Genomic DNA, 13,121 nt, shown 5'->3' with positions numbered 1-13,121 from the left:
GGTCGACGTTGACGTGGTCGAACCTCCTTTCGGGAACAGTAAACTCTCCAAGGGCCCTATCTTGCATCCGGCGCAAGTGACTTAGTCACTGGCGCATGTGCCGTTGCTAGTTTACAACTGGCGCAGGGCGTTCTTTTCCCACCAGCGCCACTCGCCAGTAAATTAGGGATTGATCATGCGCCGCAAGGGGCGGTTCGGCGGAAGGAGGAGGCGTGTTCTGGCGCAAACGGTATTTTGCCGTCTCTGAATACCATTGCGCTACTGACCAGGAAATACCTGGTTTAAAGTCAGTGGCGCGTTGTTCAGACGCTATTTTAAGGGCGCATGCATACATGCGCATGCGATGCATACGGATTGCTTGTGCACCTCGCGCATACACTTTGCTTCTCTCATCTACCTAGCCGCACATTCTTGGTGAATTATTTGGGAAAGAACAGCTGATGCAGCGGTAATAAGTTGTACTTTTAAATCAATGCATCTGCAAACACCGTACAGCAAACACATATTTTCTTGACACAGACATCGTGTAGGCCTACATGCCCATAACTTTTAGGATTGATGAGTAGGCCTATTTGATCGTGAAAAGCATTGTTTTACCGCGAGTGAGTGTTAAAAAGAATGAATGAATGCGGGCGCGCGTGTGTGCTCTGTAAGGCGCCCAGTTTCCAACTTCGAAATTTCACTTCATTTAAATTTAATTTGCATGGTATTTCTTATCCTTACCAGATGCCCGAACCACCTCAGCTGACTCCTTTCTAAGTAAAGGAGTAGCGGCTCTAATCCGAGTTCCTCACGGATGGCTGAGCTTCTCACCCTATCCCTAAGGGAGACGCCAGCCACCCTTCTGAGAAAACTCATCTCGGCCGCTTGTACCCGCGATCTCGTCCTTTCGGTCATCACCCAACCCTCATGACCATAGGTGAGGATAGGAACGAAGATCGACCGGTAGATCGAGAGCTTTGCCTTGCGGCTCAGCTCTCTTTTCGTATCAACGGTGCGGTAAAGCGAACGCAATACCGCCCCTGCTGCTCCGATTCTCCGGCCAATCTCACGCTCCATAGTTCCCTCACTCGCGAACAAGACCCCGAGGTAGGCTACTTGAACTCCTTCACTTGGGCAAACTAAACACGTAACGCATAATACAATCATAGCAATGTCTATTACCGCGGGGACACATGCATATTAGGGTAGCATACAATACTGATAAGAAACAATGTTTATAATGTATTGCGTATATCATTAAATAGAACCACAGTTACCGCATATCATACGTTTTCTTTGCCGAAATTTATTTGTGGACTCAGTATATTCCATGTGTGAATTAGGCCATATTAAAAAAAAAATTACACATACCTGTCTGTCTGTCTGTCTGTCTGTCTGTCTGTCTGTCTGTCTGTCTGTGTGTGTGTGTGTGTGTGTGTGTGTGTGTGTGTGTGTGTGTGTGTGTGTGTGTGTGTGTGTGTGTGTGTGTGTGTGTGTGTGTGTGTGTGTGTGTGTACGCGTCATTCCATTACGGCACTACAGGTTTGATGGGTGATTACTGTCATATAAGCAGTGGCAAAGCTAGACCAAAACTTGCCTTAGCCCACCCCATCATTTCGTCCTCAAATCTAATATTTTACTCTTTTTTTTTTACACAAGCAATGAGAGAATGGATGCTGTACACTAATGAACAGGCACAACTGGGCTAGTGAAATCGAGCGCAACCGTCCTGCAGGAATCTCTACCCTCTGATTGATGGGTGAGCGTCTCCTTTTTGACAAAACCAAAAAGGCAGCACGAGCAAACTTAACATAGTTTCTGCTGTTTTGTCTGTCAAAAAGGCTTGCTAGTCTTTATCAGAAAATCCACGATTTCCAGCTGTGTTATAACATGACCGGCAGACGGGACTTCATGTCTTATTTATTTATTTTTATAAGTTACTTATTTTATTTTAAATAAACATAATACCAAGGGTCAGAAGTTTTACAAGAATTTGGATCGTACAAAGTCATGACAGAGGGACTTGGTGTATATTGTGTCCAATAGGTCAAAGAACTATTTTATTCCTAGCGCAATTCGTTTGCTAAATTTGCACAATTCTTTGCACATACCTGTAAATGTATTTGAATCAGATGACTAGATAAGTATGACAGTTTTTTAAATTATAAGCCCGTGTCTATCTCCTTGTTGTGTGTCCTTGTGTATATTGTGTTTTTATGTTTTCATGTGTACCTGACTGCAAGACAAGTTTCCCTTTATGGGACAATAAAGTTAAACTGAACTGAACTGACCAGCTAATAATAATAATAATTTTAAAACCTTGACATAATCTGTCAGATGACTATTAAATGAAAGTTCACCACAAGGCGATTCTATCTCTGCCTCCTCGCATGATAAGCATGATAAGGTGCAAGGAGCAGAAAAAGATTTTTTTGCATCAGAATTTTTATAAAAATGTATGTGTCCCTGAAAGTGAGACAACGTAGTTGCTCCCGAAATAGTGGTATGTCCCTCATATTATTAATCTAGTACATTTTGTACCAATTTGTTTCAGTATCTGTGTAAATAAAAAAAGGAGGGGGAAACATGGTCATTTTTGAGTGAAACTTACACAAAGGAAATTTAATATACCTCAAATTTGTTATTACAGTTCACATCCATTGATTATTCCATTGAAAAAGCAAGGCCATCTTTTTTATATAAGCCTTGTGGGGTATGCTATGAACCTCGCTGAACATACCCAGGCTTTCTTTGGAAACTCGCGATCAGAGTTAAATAGTGCATTGCGTCATTTTACTCACCTTTTCATAGGTAAGTATGATAGATCAAGAGCAGTCTATTTCACTCAAGAGGTTCAGATAGTCATAATGAACTCCTATGAGGCGTTCAAAAATTAGGTAACAACTAGGGGCAAAACAGTTGCACATAATTAGGCTAGGGAGGCATGCTGGCAAAAAAGAGCCGATGGTGTAAATTCGTATGAGTGTTAAGATTCTGCATATTGTCTTTATATGGTGTTGTTTTGGCCCCAATGTATAGAGGAACAAACTAGTGAGAATTGGTGTTGACAATACCAAGGTGTGGTCCAATGATGTACTAATGTCAGCGTTAATATCATGTGGTCTATTGAGGTAATATATAGACCACGGCTACACCTCCCTGAGCGGCTCCACCTCCCTGACATGGGCCAGTGGCTCCACCTCCCTGTCCTTGGGCAGCGGCTCCACCTTCCTGTCCTCAGGCAGTGGCTCCACCTCCCTGTCCAGGGCCAGTGGCTCCACCTCCCTGATTTGCTCCACCTCCCTTAGTGGCTCCACCTCCCTGAGAGGCTCCACCTCCCTGAGTGGCTCCCCCCCCCTGTCCCAGGCCATTGGCTCCCCCTCCTTGTCCAGGGCCAGCGGGTATTTGGCGGCAGGTTGACACAGACGACGCAATCGCTAACAGCGGGAAAGAAAATACATTGTCAAGGGTTAGGGTTAGGGCATGTTACAAACTGGTTTAGATTGTGATTTGTGTTGAGTACATGTGGTATAAAAGACACGACAGAACCTCCCCTTTACCTGAGGCAGAGTTCCAGGCACAGTGGCCAGTTTTATCAGCGTCACTCCTGGGACCAGAATCATGGAGGACAAGGCCATCAGCCAGCCCAACGTGTATGCCCAGGTCGGATACACGTACCAGCGGTTGAAGGTGAGTGGCTGGTAATCAACCATAGAGTATATAAAAGAGACCTGTAAAAGGGTCAAACATTTAATTAACCAGGAAGGTTGAGGACATTGTGGACACCGCATTCCAGGCTGCCTTAATGCTTAAATAAATACTTTCTTAGTTTGATGAAAGTTTTAAGGGTGAGGGTGGGAATATAATTTGGGTTGAAACCCAGTCCTCTGGTAAGGTACTGTATGTACATTTGAAGAGGTAAACCAAAAGGCTGTTCTGCTCTCTTACCAGTGAGACCAGGGGTGTGAGGTAACGCCAGCATTGCTTAAAGAACCAGTTGGGCCGCACACCTGTCATATCCTCAATGATGTCATACATCCGCTCAGCCCCTGGTGGAGAGAAGAGAGAGAGAGGATGACAGGATATGTTTCATTATTCAAAGACAATTCTGTTTAACTCTGTGGTTTACCCAAATCATTTTTGGGATATTAAAGTAGGATTGCTTACCAAATATCCAGCCAAGTGCAAATGCTTCAAACACACAAAGGCAGAGAATGCATGCTCCATTACATGCATAGTAATCAAACAGCTGGAACACAAACATTCCTCCCTGATGGAGGAGAGATGAGTTTATTGATGAGTTTAATTTATAGTTTATCGGGTGAACACAGTTGCTAGTTGTAAGGATGTATAACAATATGGTCATACACAAGAATAAGATACAAAAATACTAAGGAACTCCAGAGGAGACCACCAGATCAAATAAAATATTTTGATAATGTAACAATGTAATATAATATTTGGGAGCATTTGTAAAAAAGAGAACTCTGCATTAGAGCTGTAACCATCTCTCTGAGTTGTTCCACTGGTGCTGGAGTAGCTGTGACCTAACCCCGTCCTGCCTTGTAGGGTCAATGTGCTTCTGAGGGGTTTCTTTCTCAGGGCTGGTTCAGTGGGTCGTTAGTTGAACCACACGCACCTGATGCAGACCAGCGGTAAGAGAGCAGCCTGCCTGCCTGCTTCCTCTTTCTGACAACACGGTTATCCCCCTTCTGTATTTTGTTGGTATGTTCTGGTTTTATGCACACACAACAGCCCAAACCTCATCCATCCAGACATCCATGACACCATTGATTAGCTTACTATCACGTCTCATGGTTATCCTTAATACCTGTTGTTGTCATTTCCATCGGTTCTTTAAGCAAAACAAAGAGTCCTAACTGTACTGTTATTGACCTTTATTTGCACTGACCTCCGTGACCATGACGAGCTGCGAACAGAAGCAGACAAAGCAGAACAGGAGGAGCAGGAGTTCCCGGCGGCCGGCCTTGCGGAGCACTTTGGGGAACAGATCTATGACCGATGTCATCACCACCTCCAATGCAACAAACTTCAAGGGAAAATAAGAGCAGGAACAGAAGATGGATCACGTGTGTGTTATGTGTACGGCGAAGACTATTATATCTGTATTTGTATTGTTGTTGTTGTGTTTGTTTTACTTTTCTCCATTCTTACCTGAGTGTCCAGGCCCAAGAGAATGATCATAATGAAGAAACACACGGCCCACAGCTGAGGCAGCGGCATCATGGCTATCGCCTGAGGATATGCAACGAACGCCAGCCCTGGGCCTGAGGATCATTGTATTAGATACACAATCTGTTTGTGTGAATTTTTCTTGACTTTTACTTATTTACTGAAAACACGTTTTCTGCATTTATTTTTACTAATTTAAAAAAGTATATGAACAATCAGGGATTTCTTTCTCTGTGCATGCAGCTTCATGCAGTACCTGACTCTGCCACTTGATCAATGGGCGTGTTCTGCATCTCTGCCATGAATCCGAGTACTGAGAACACAGCGAACCCTGCTACCACACTGGTGCAGCTGTTCAGCAAGCACAACCACAGACAGTCTCTGTAACATATCATAAGAAAACACTTTACTCAGCTTCATCATTGAAAGCAATTGACTTCCACAAATCTCAAGGGCTTTGGTGAGCGGCCTAACCATGGAACTGTGATTTGTTTCAGGGTCACCTGTAGCAGTTGTTGTAGTAAGGGTTATAGCTCCCTAGCACGGTCAAGGATCCCACTCCTATGCTGTAGGAGAAAAAGATCTGTGCACCAGCCTCCATCCATACCTGTACACAAGGTAAGGGTATCTATTCTCATGGCTCATGGCTGATTACACACTGAGGAACGAACAACGTTAATTAAAGGTATGATATGTATATTCTGCCGCTAAGGGTCATTCAATCAAAAAAACAGATGTAGTTCTACGACATAGTAAAGTTGTCATGGATGTATTTTTGTATAATCTTTAATAAAGCGTGCATGCGTTATTCAAATCGCAAACATAGTCACACGACTAGTCGCACGCCCCGTTCCTTATGCTCAAGGTTATGGGGCAGTACGGACACCAACCGGCATGGAGTCAGAATCTGGATCCACAAACACCTTTTTATTTTTATAACACAATATATTATAACTCTAAATTTTAAAGGAACACTTAATAACATCTAGCCCAGACAGTCTTCCCTATTCATCCTGAAGTGTGGGTGTGAAGGGGGGTGAGGCCTTAACTACCTGTGGGTCCAATAGATGTGACGGCTCTGGGTAAAGATAGTACACCACTCCGTTCATAGCCCCCGGCAGAGTGAGTCCACGGATCAGCAAAATGAGCAACATTAAGTAGGGAAAGGTTGCAGTGACATACACCACCTGGAAAAAAACATTGCCTTTATGTACTTTTAAAGGTCCCATGCCATGAAAATCTCACTTTATGAGGTTTTCTAACATTGATATGAGTTCGGTGTAAAACGAGCGCTAGGTATACTCCTCGCCTTTGGAAAAAATGGAAGCTCAGGTGCGCTGATATGGAATGTGGCCCCATATGTCTTCAGAAGGGGCCAAGCTACCTCCCCTTTCTCTGCCTTGCCCGCCCAGAGAATTTGGCCCACCCATGAGACAATGAGCTACAGTGCGAGCGCCACATGTGTGTGTGTGTGATTACACACACTGTAACGCAAGTGTTGTACACTTCTTTGTTATTTTGATAACCATTCTGCTGTTGGTTTTATGGCGCTTAACATGTCGGTTCTCTGACGTCTCTGGTATTTCCACAATGAGACTGTAGTGGGGGTTACCTCAGCCATGGTTGAGAAGGAATTAGGAGAAAGGAACTTTGGCTTTGACTCCCTGAAGTACATGAACCGTGATATGGAGGAGAAAGGGATTGTTGCCCGCAATTGTCTCCCGCAAGAGCCCCGCTGCCCGCCGCCCGCTGCCGCGAGGCACCACCGCCATGGGGCACCACCGCAGTGAGTCACCCCCGCCTCGGTGCTGCCCGCTGCCGAGGCGGTGGGCAGCGGGCAGGGGGCAGCGCCGAGGCGATGATGCCTCGGCCCTCGACAGCTGGGCTCCGGCGAGAGACAATTGCGGGCAACAATCTCTTTCTCTTCCCTGTCGCGGTCCAGTCTACTTCAGATTGATGTGGAAGTGGAAGAACCAGAGACGTCGGAGAACCCGACGCAGACGTTTGAGATTCATAGTATCGTCTGGAGGCGCACACAGCTTTTTGCTGTGATAATATATATTATATGATATAGGTATCTATTTATAATATTAAAGATTATAATATTTATTATATTGAGATATAGAGCTCCGGGAATCCCGCCGGAGCACCCGTAGGGTTCTAGAATATTTACAGAACACGGCTAAAGGCTGTGCGCGCCTCGCCATTGCGATACATCCACTGTAAACAGAGCGCATGGTACCATGGCCACACACCCCCATCCTCCTCCTTCACCTGCCTCTCTCCTCCTCATTTGCATTAAAGCGCGTTTGGGGAAAGCTCAATGTGCGAGTGGCTGTAATTCTGCACCACGGCTGAATTTCGGGAACATCTTCAAATACTGTGTTAGGGGTCCACTAATATATATATTAAAGCATCCATAAAGTAGCATGCCATGGGACGTTTAACAAATGTATATTTAACAAATTAAATAGAAAATATGAAAAAAGACAAACAGGGCCTTCGAATAGTTGGCAAATACCTTGCCTGTTGAGCGGACTCCTTTCCAGATGCAAAAGTAACAAGCGACCCACACTACAAGGGCACAGAGCACCAATTCCCATCGGATGCTGCCAACTTCTTCAATCCCACCTGAGATGGACAACGCTCGCTGTCTGCTCAAAACAAAAACAACAACCAATTAATAGTGTTCAAAGATTTTTCAAAGACCTCAGACATATACTTACTCCCAAAACTCTGTGGATGCGGAGGTAGAGTTGGTCTGGTTGTTCCATCCGACGGCCCCGTTTCCCAGGGAAAATGATACGCATTTGTCTGATAGGGTTGAACGTTTTTTTTTTTAACCCACAATTAAACGAAAGCAAGTCTGCAAGTCACCAAATGTCCCAGTTTAACAACGTACAAGGTTTTCAACCATCTCAACAAAGGTTTACTGCTTTATTCAAATAATGGCGTGGTGCTTCATAAAGACAACACCCAATGCAAACACTAAATTGGGTCCGGTGTCCTGTCCCATTCCTCCTAAATGAAAGGAGCTTTGTACATAAGGTGAATTATAAGGAGTGTTACTAATACCTGTGTTCCAGTAGTTGGTGCAGCTGGCCCAAGGGAGCTCATAGCTGAAGGAAAAGATCAAGTAGAACAGGGCCCAGGTCAATATGACGGGGTAGGTTATGCAGCTGTACAGCAGAACCACCTGGCCCCCATAGCCTATACCTGCAGGATAACATGGGGAATTTCTGTAAATGGGAAGCCCTCAAAATAATGAACAACTCATCAAAATACATGACACAGGTCATTTTTAGATATTTTAATTTGGAAATATTACATATTATACCCTTTTGTTACGAGAGTGGCGTATGTGTGTGCGCGAGAATGTCTGTGTGTGTGTGTGTGAGTGACGTCAGCGAATGAGTCGACGAATGAGTGAACGAGCGATTGAGCGAGCGTCAGTCTAGGAGGAATTAAACAAGACCGGTTGTGTTTCCGAGTTACGTGTGCTGTTGAATAAAGTACCAAACGCAGAGAATCCGTGCCCGTGTCTTCCGACCTATAAACAGACCAACTGCCGGCAAGGCCGGATTAACCATTAGGGCAACTGGGCACTTGCCCAGGGCCCGTGACATCAAAGGGGCCCTTGACAACGTTTTTTTTTTTTTTCCCAAAGTGCAAACATACATCTACAGACACCACATAACACGACAAAACCCAGATACGTGTGACAGACATGTAACATATACCAAAACATAAAGAATTATACGGGGACAAGGACAGATTACGAGAGGGTTTGGGGAGGTGTTTGTGAGAGGGAGAGAGTGAGTGTGTGTGTGTGTGTGTGTGTGTGTGTGTGTGTGTGTGTGTGTGTGTGTGTGTGTGTGTGTGTGTGTGTGTGTGTGTGTGTGTGTGTGTGTGTGTGTGTGTGTGTGTGTGTGTGTGTGTGTGGCCAGATGCTTTCCTCCGGCATCTCCGACCCCCAACGCGATAGAGGTCACACCCGAAGCACCTTATCCCCCCTGATGAACCCCCCCCTCCCGGGCAGCCGGCCCTAACAGCCATTAACAGTGGTAATGGAGGTGAGGCCTATTAAGTTAAGTTAAGGCCTACCTAGCTGTTTGCTGTCAAGACAATTGAAACATTCACTAAGTACTCATCAAGCCACCAAGTTCTGATGATAGCGACTTTACGATTGTTTGGCGGCGGCGGGGGGGGGGGGGGGGGCCCTTGAGCCTTGTTGCCCAGGGCACAGAAAATTGTTAATCCGGCCCTGACTGCCGGTTATAGTGAAGGGTGTTACCCCCGAAAGGACATCGGCCCTGGAGGGAACGTCTCCCCTGTGCTCCCGGACTACGGTCTGAGAGCCAAGAAACAGGAAAGGTGTAACACTTTAATCAATAAGGTCCTGTTTATTAAAAGGTAAGCAAGTGAAAATACTATTGGGTTATGATATGCGCTGATGCTCATAGAGATGATTCGAAAGCATTTAAGTGAACCAATGGCAAGGACCTTTTTAACTCATTTAAATTAGAGCTGTCAGTTAAACGCGTTATTAACGGCGTTAACGCAAACCACTTTTAACGGCGTTTAATTTTTTATCGCGCGATTAACGCAATTATTATATATATATAAAAAAAAAAAAACTTTTTTTTTTTGGCTCAAAACAAAGAAGCAGTAGCCTGACTGCTATGTTCAAATGACATTTGTTCAAAGCAGTCGTTTAATTGCACTATAGGCTCTTTTTTTGTATCGTCCTGTTTTGATCAGTATATGCCAATGTTGTTATCAATAAAAAATTATTTGCACAAGGCAAGCCGATGCACTTCACCATGTTGATAAGAGAATTCAAATGAGAAGAATTATGGGACAAAAACATCAAGGGATATTTAGCATAGAAAAATAATTTGTGATTAATTGCGATTAATCGTGAGTTAACTATGACATTAATGCGATTAATCACGATTAAATATTTGAATCGCTTGACAGCTCTAATTTAAATATGTTGGCACATTATATCATTGTGGTAATGTGTTAGAAATGGTAGCTAAGCCATTACTAGCCAGCTGGCACTAGGCACTATGCAGTGGAGCATTTCAGAGCCTTGTCAAACATTAAAGACACGTGGCACTTGTGTTGACACTAAAGCCATTCGGTTTTACTGTGTTAACACACTTACACGCAACAGCCTCATTGTGTTTGAATTTATTTTTGTTCATACATATTTTTTCTGAGTGAGTTAGAATCGATATTCATATTCATGTCAAAGGGGAAAAATAATATACATATAAAAAGGTAAATTAAATGTAACGTGTCAAAAGTGGGACAAGAAGAAAGTAACTCATTTATTAATGCAACATGGCCATTGTTGTGTCAAAGTAAGTTATTTAATGTAATCCAAGTGAAACCTCAGTCCTTGGTTATGCATTGATGTTTTAAGCGGTGAATGAGGTTTCACGTGAGAAATTCCTGCTCTTCCGCTACGTAGCTAAGATGGCTGCCGTAGAGTACGAAAAGTGTACATCAATCCACACACCGCGGTTTGACTGTTTTCAGTATACCATCTAGCAATAGACTATAGCTCTATAACAACCTAAACAGGTCTGTTTAGGTGGCTATAGAGCTATAGTCTATAGCTATAGGCTAGCTAGGCTAAATACCGTCACCGGAGCAAGTCCGGATGTTATCAAAAGCATCTGTCATTTCAAAAGCAACATCAAACAGATCGCAAATATCCTAACAACAGATCGGACGAGAGAAACGTATAAATCCCTTTATTTACGGCGTTATGTTGTGATATAGGGTCAATAAATACCAAATATATATAACTTTACATTTAAGGCAATGCTTATCTTGAAATTAGACGGAGGAGGCGGGCCGTGCTTCTGTCACATATCATTGTTGGGAACGGCACTTACCGTTCCAGAACGGCATATGCCGTTCCACCTGAATGGCAGTTACCGTTTCAGAACGGCAGTTACCCTTTCAGAACGGCATGTGCCGTTTCAGAACGGCATATGCCATGGTTTGTCAGTGGTCTCGGTGGCACATGACATGCCACAGGCCAATAAACGATCTCGTTCCCACTGACTATTTGGCTAAAATCATCAATACATCAATACAAATTATAAAATGAGTTTACGAGAAAACCCCAAACACTCTTACTTCTATTAGTCTCCCGGATCTACCTCATTGACACAGTCTCAGTCTAAATGTATTAATAATTTGGACACATTTTTGATTCTGAAACTGAGCTTTGTGCCAAAGCTTTAATTTACTTCAAGGGTATTTATTTTCATTTTGCACCATTTCTAAGCGGGTCACACCAAAGCACAAGTCGTTACCTTCTGCCAGAGGGCAAAGCTTCCTCCACACAGTGATTGCTCCTTCCTGGGTGTACTGACCCATCGACGTCTCCAACAGGAACAGGGGCACCCCACACGTCACCACAAACACCATGTACGGCACCAAGAACGCACCTGGAACCACAGGCAGACACGGCTCAACAAAGGTGGGGAGTACTGAGACGCAAAACTCTTTATCCGAAGATGAGATTAAAAAATGTTTGAATGATTATTATACCCCCTCCATTTTTGTAGCAGAGGTAGGGAAACCGCCAGACGTTTCCCAGGCCCACCACGTTCCCTGCGACCGCCAGGAGGAACTCTGTCTTACTGGCCCATTGTCCTCTCTCTTCAATCTTCACTTCCCCCATCTTGTACCTCGTGCAGTTTATTCCTGAGCCAAAGCTGTCAGAACAGATCTTCTTTCCTCCTGGAGTTTAGTCCTGATTTCAGCCAAAGCTGTCAGAACAGATCTTCTTTGTGTTCCCCTTCTCACCTGCTCTGGCGGTTGGAAGACCCAGTTAGTCATCTGTTTCCCAGTATGGCTTCATTGGGAACTAAAGCTGTATGCTACTGATTGACTGAAGGCGATGAATCTCTAAAGCCATTTGAAAAAAACCATAGCAGCTCAGGTAGTTTTGAAATATTCCTTAATCTAGAAACACCTTACTGTCCCATTTACTATTAATAAACACCACATTTACACTTGGAAAATGTGCCCTTGCTAGATTTTTTTCCTTTTCCATTACCTTAAAGCTATATATAATTTTAAAGATTAGACTGACAATTGTGGTACATTATTGAACAGGGATTATTAAAGGTGACGTATTATACCACCAGGTGTGAGTGTGATTAGCCGTTACAAGGCGTTTTGAAAATCTGCCCCTTCTGACTGATCACAAGTCCACCTTCAAAACAGCTTGTAACAGCTAATCACATCTGGTGGTATAATATGTCACCTTTAAATCTGAAAATCTATTTTACATCTGACACATGTCTGTCTCAGGCCCCGTCCACCGAAACGGAAGCTCCCACGGGCGAAACCGTTCCGGTTTCGATCTATCCGGTTTCGGAGTATCTCCGTAAAGACGGAGTCAAGCGAAACCGGGTACATCTGTAGAAACGCTATAGTACACATGCCAGGCCCATAAGGGGCGCTGCTTCTGCTACAGAAATCCAGAAGAACAACAAATAAGAAGAAAAGGCGAGCATGCGCAAAAAAAAAAAAACACCGCGAACCTATGCCGCGAACCACCCGAACACCGTCTCAATAAATAATGGGTTAGCAACCCAACAAGGGACATGATTTGCTGCAGAACGATTACAAGGCTGTAGTCATCTTCTTTGTTGTTGTGAGTTCTGAGACTCCGCGGGCTTAACAGTCATTGGCTAGAGGGTCGAGGGGTGGGGCGATGACGTCATGGTTTACGGTTTCAGTCGGTTTCAGGCGTCCACACCAGAGTGGCTATGGGGTCCACACGAATCCAAAACGAAACCGGGTAGATTTGAAACCACCTCCGAGGGTGGTTTCAGAAGTTTACGGTTTCGGTCAGCGGATTCGCCGGCTTCGTGTGGACGGGGCCTCAGTCTCAATTTTTCTATCAATTTTGC

At 44.2% G+C, this 13,121-nt stretch overlaps 1 protein-coding gene across 1 annotated transcript; it reads right to left on the bottom strand.

Moving 5' to 3' along the window:
* Positions 1–2,572: 2,572 nt before the first annotated feature.
* On the bottom strand, positions 2,573–12,077 carry LOC115561568 (sodium- and chloride-dependent GABA transporter 2). Its single transcript, XM_030381714.1, has 14 exons — positions 11,749–12,077; positions 11,511–11,645; positions 8,251–8,391; positions 7,902–7,989; positions 7,697–7,829; positions 6,228–6,362; positions 5,679–5,782; positions 5,432–5,556; positions 5,158–5,270; positions 4,895–5,032; positions 4,150–4,252; positions 3,931–4,031; positions 3,543–3,713; positions 2,573–3,419 (listed from the first exon to the last, which is right to left on the bottom strand). The coding sequence occupies exons 1-14, from the start codon at positions 11,879–11,881 to the stop codon at positions 3,132–3,134; spliced, it is 1,908 nt and encodes a 635-aa protein (XP_030237574.1). The 5' UTR covers positions 11,882–12,077; the 3' UTR covers positions 2,573–3,131.
* Positions 12,078–13,121: the final 1,044 nt, after the last annotated feature.

This window comes from Gadus morhua, chromosome 16 (assembly GCF_902167405.1).
Source record: "Gadus morhua chromosome 16, gadMor3.0, whole genome shotgun sequence".
NCBI lineage: Eukaryota > Metazoa > Chordata > Actinopteri > Gadiformes > Gadidae > Gadus > Gadus morhua.
Note: the sequence above shows the minus strand (reverse complement) of the source record. Positions and strands in the feature narration are given on the sequence as shown.

What these genes read in the sequence shown, in the direction of transcription:
- LOC115561568 (XM_030381714.1), bottom strand. Translation starts at nt 11,881, where the DNA reads ATGGGGGAAGTGAAGATTGAAGAGAGAGGACAATGGGCCAGTAAGACA. An exon ending in CACATCTATTGGACCCACAG is followed by an intron (nt 5,783 to 6,227) that starts GTAGTTAAGGCC and finishes CCTTGTGTACAG; the next exon opens with GTATGGATGGAGGCTGGTGC. An exon ending in TGCACTTGGCTGGATATTTG is followed by an intron (nt 4,032 to 4,149) that starts GTAAGCAATCCT and finishes TCTCTCCACCAG; the next exon opens with GGGCTGAGCGGATGTATGAC.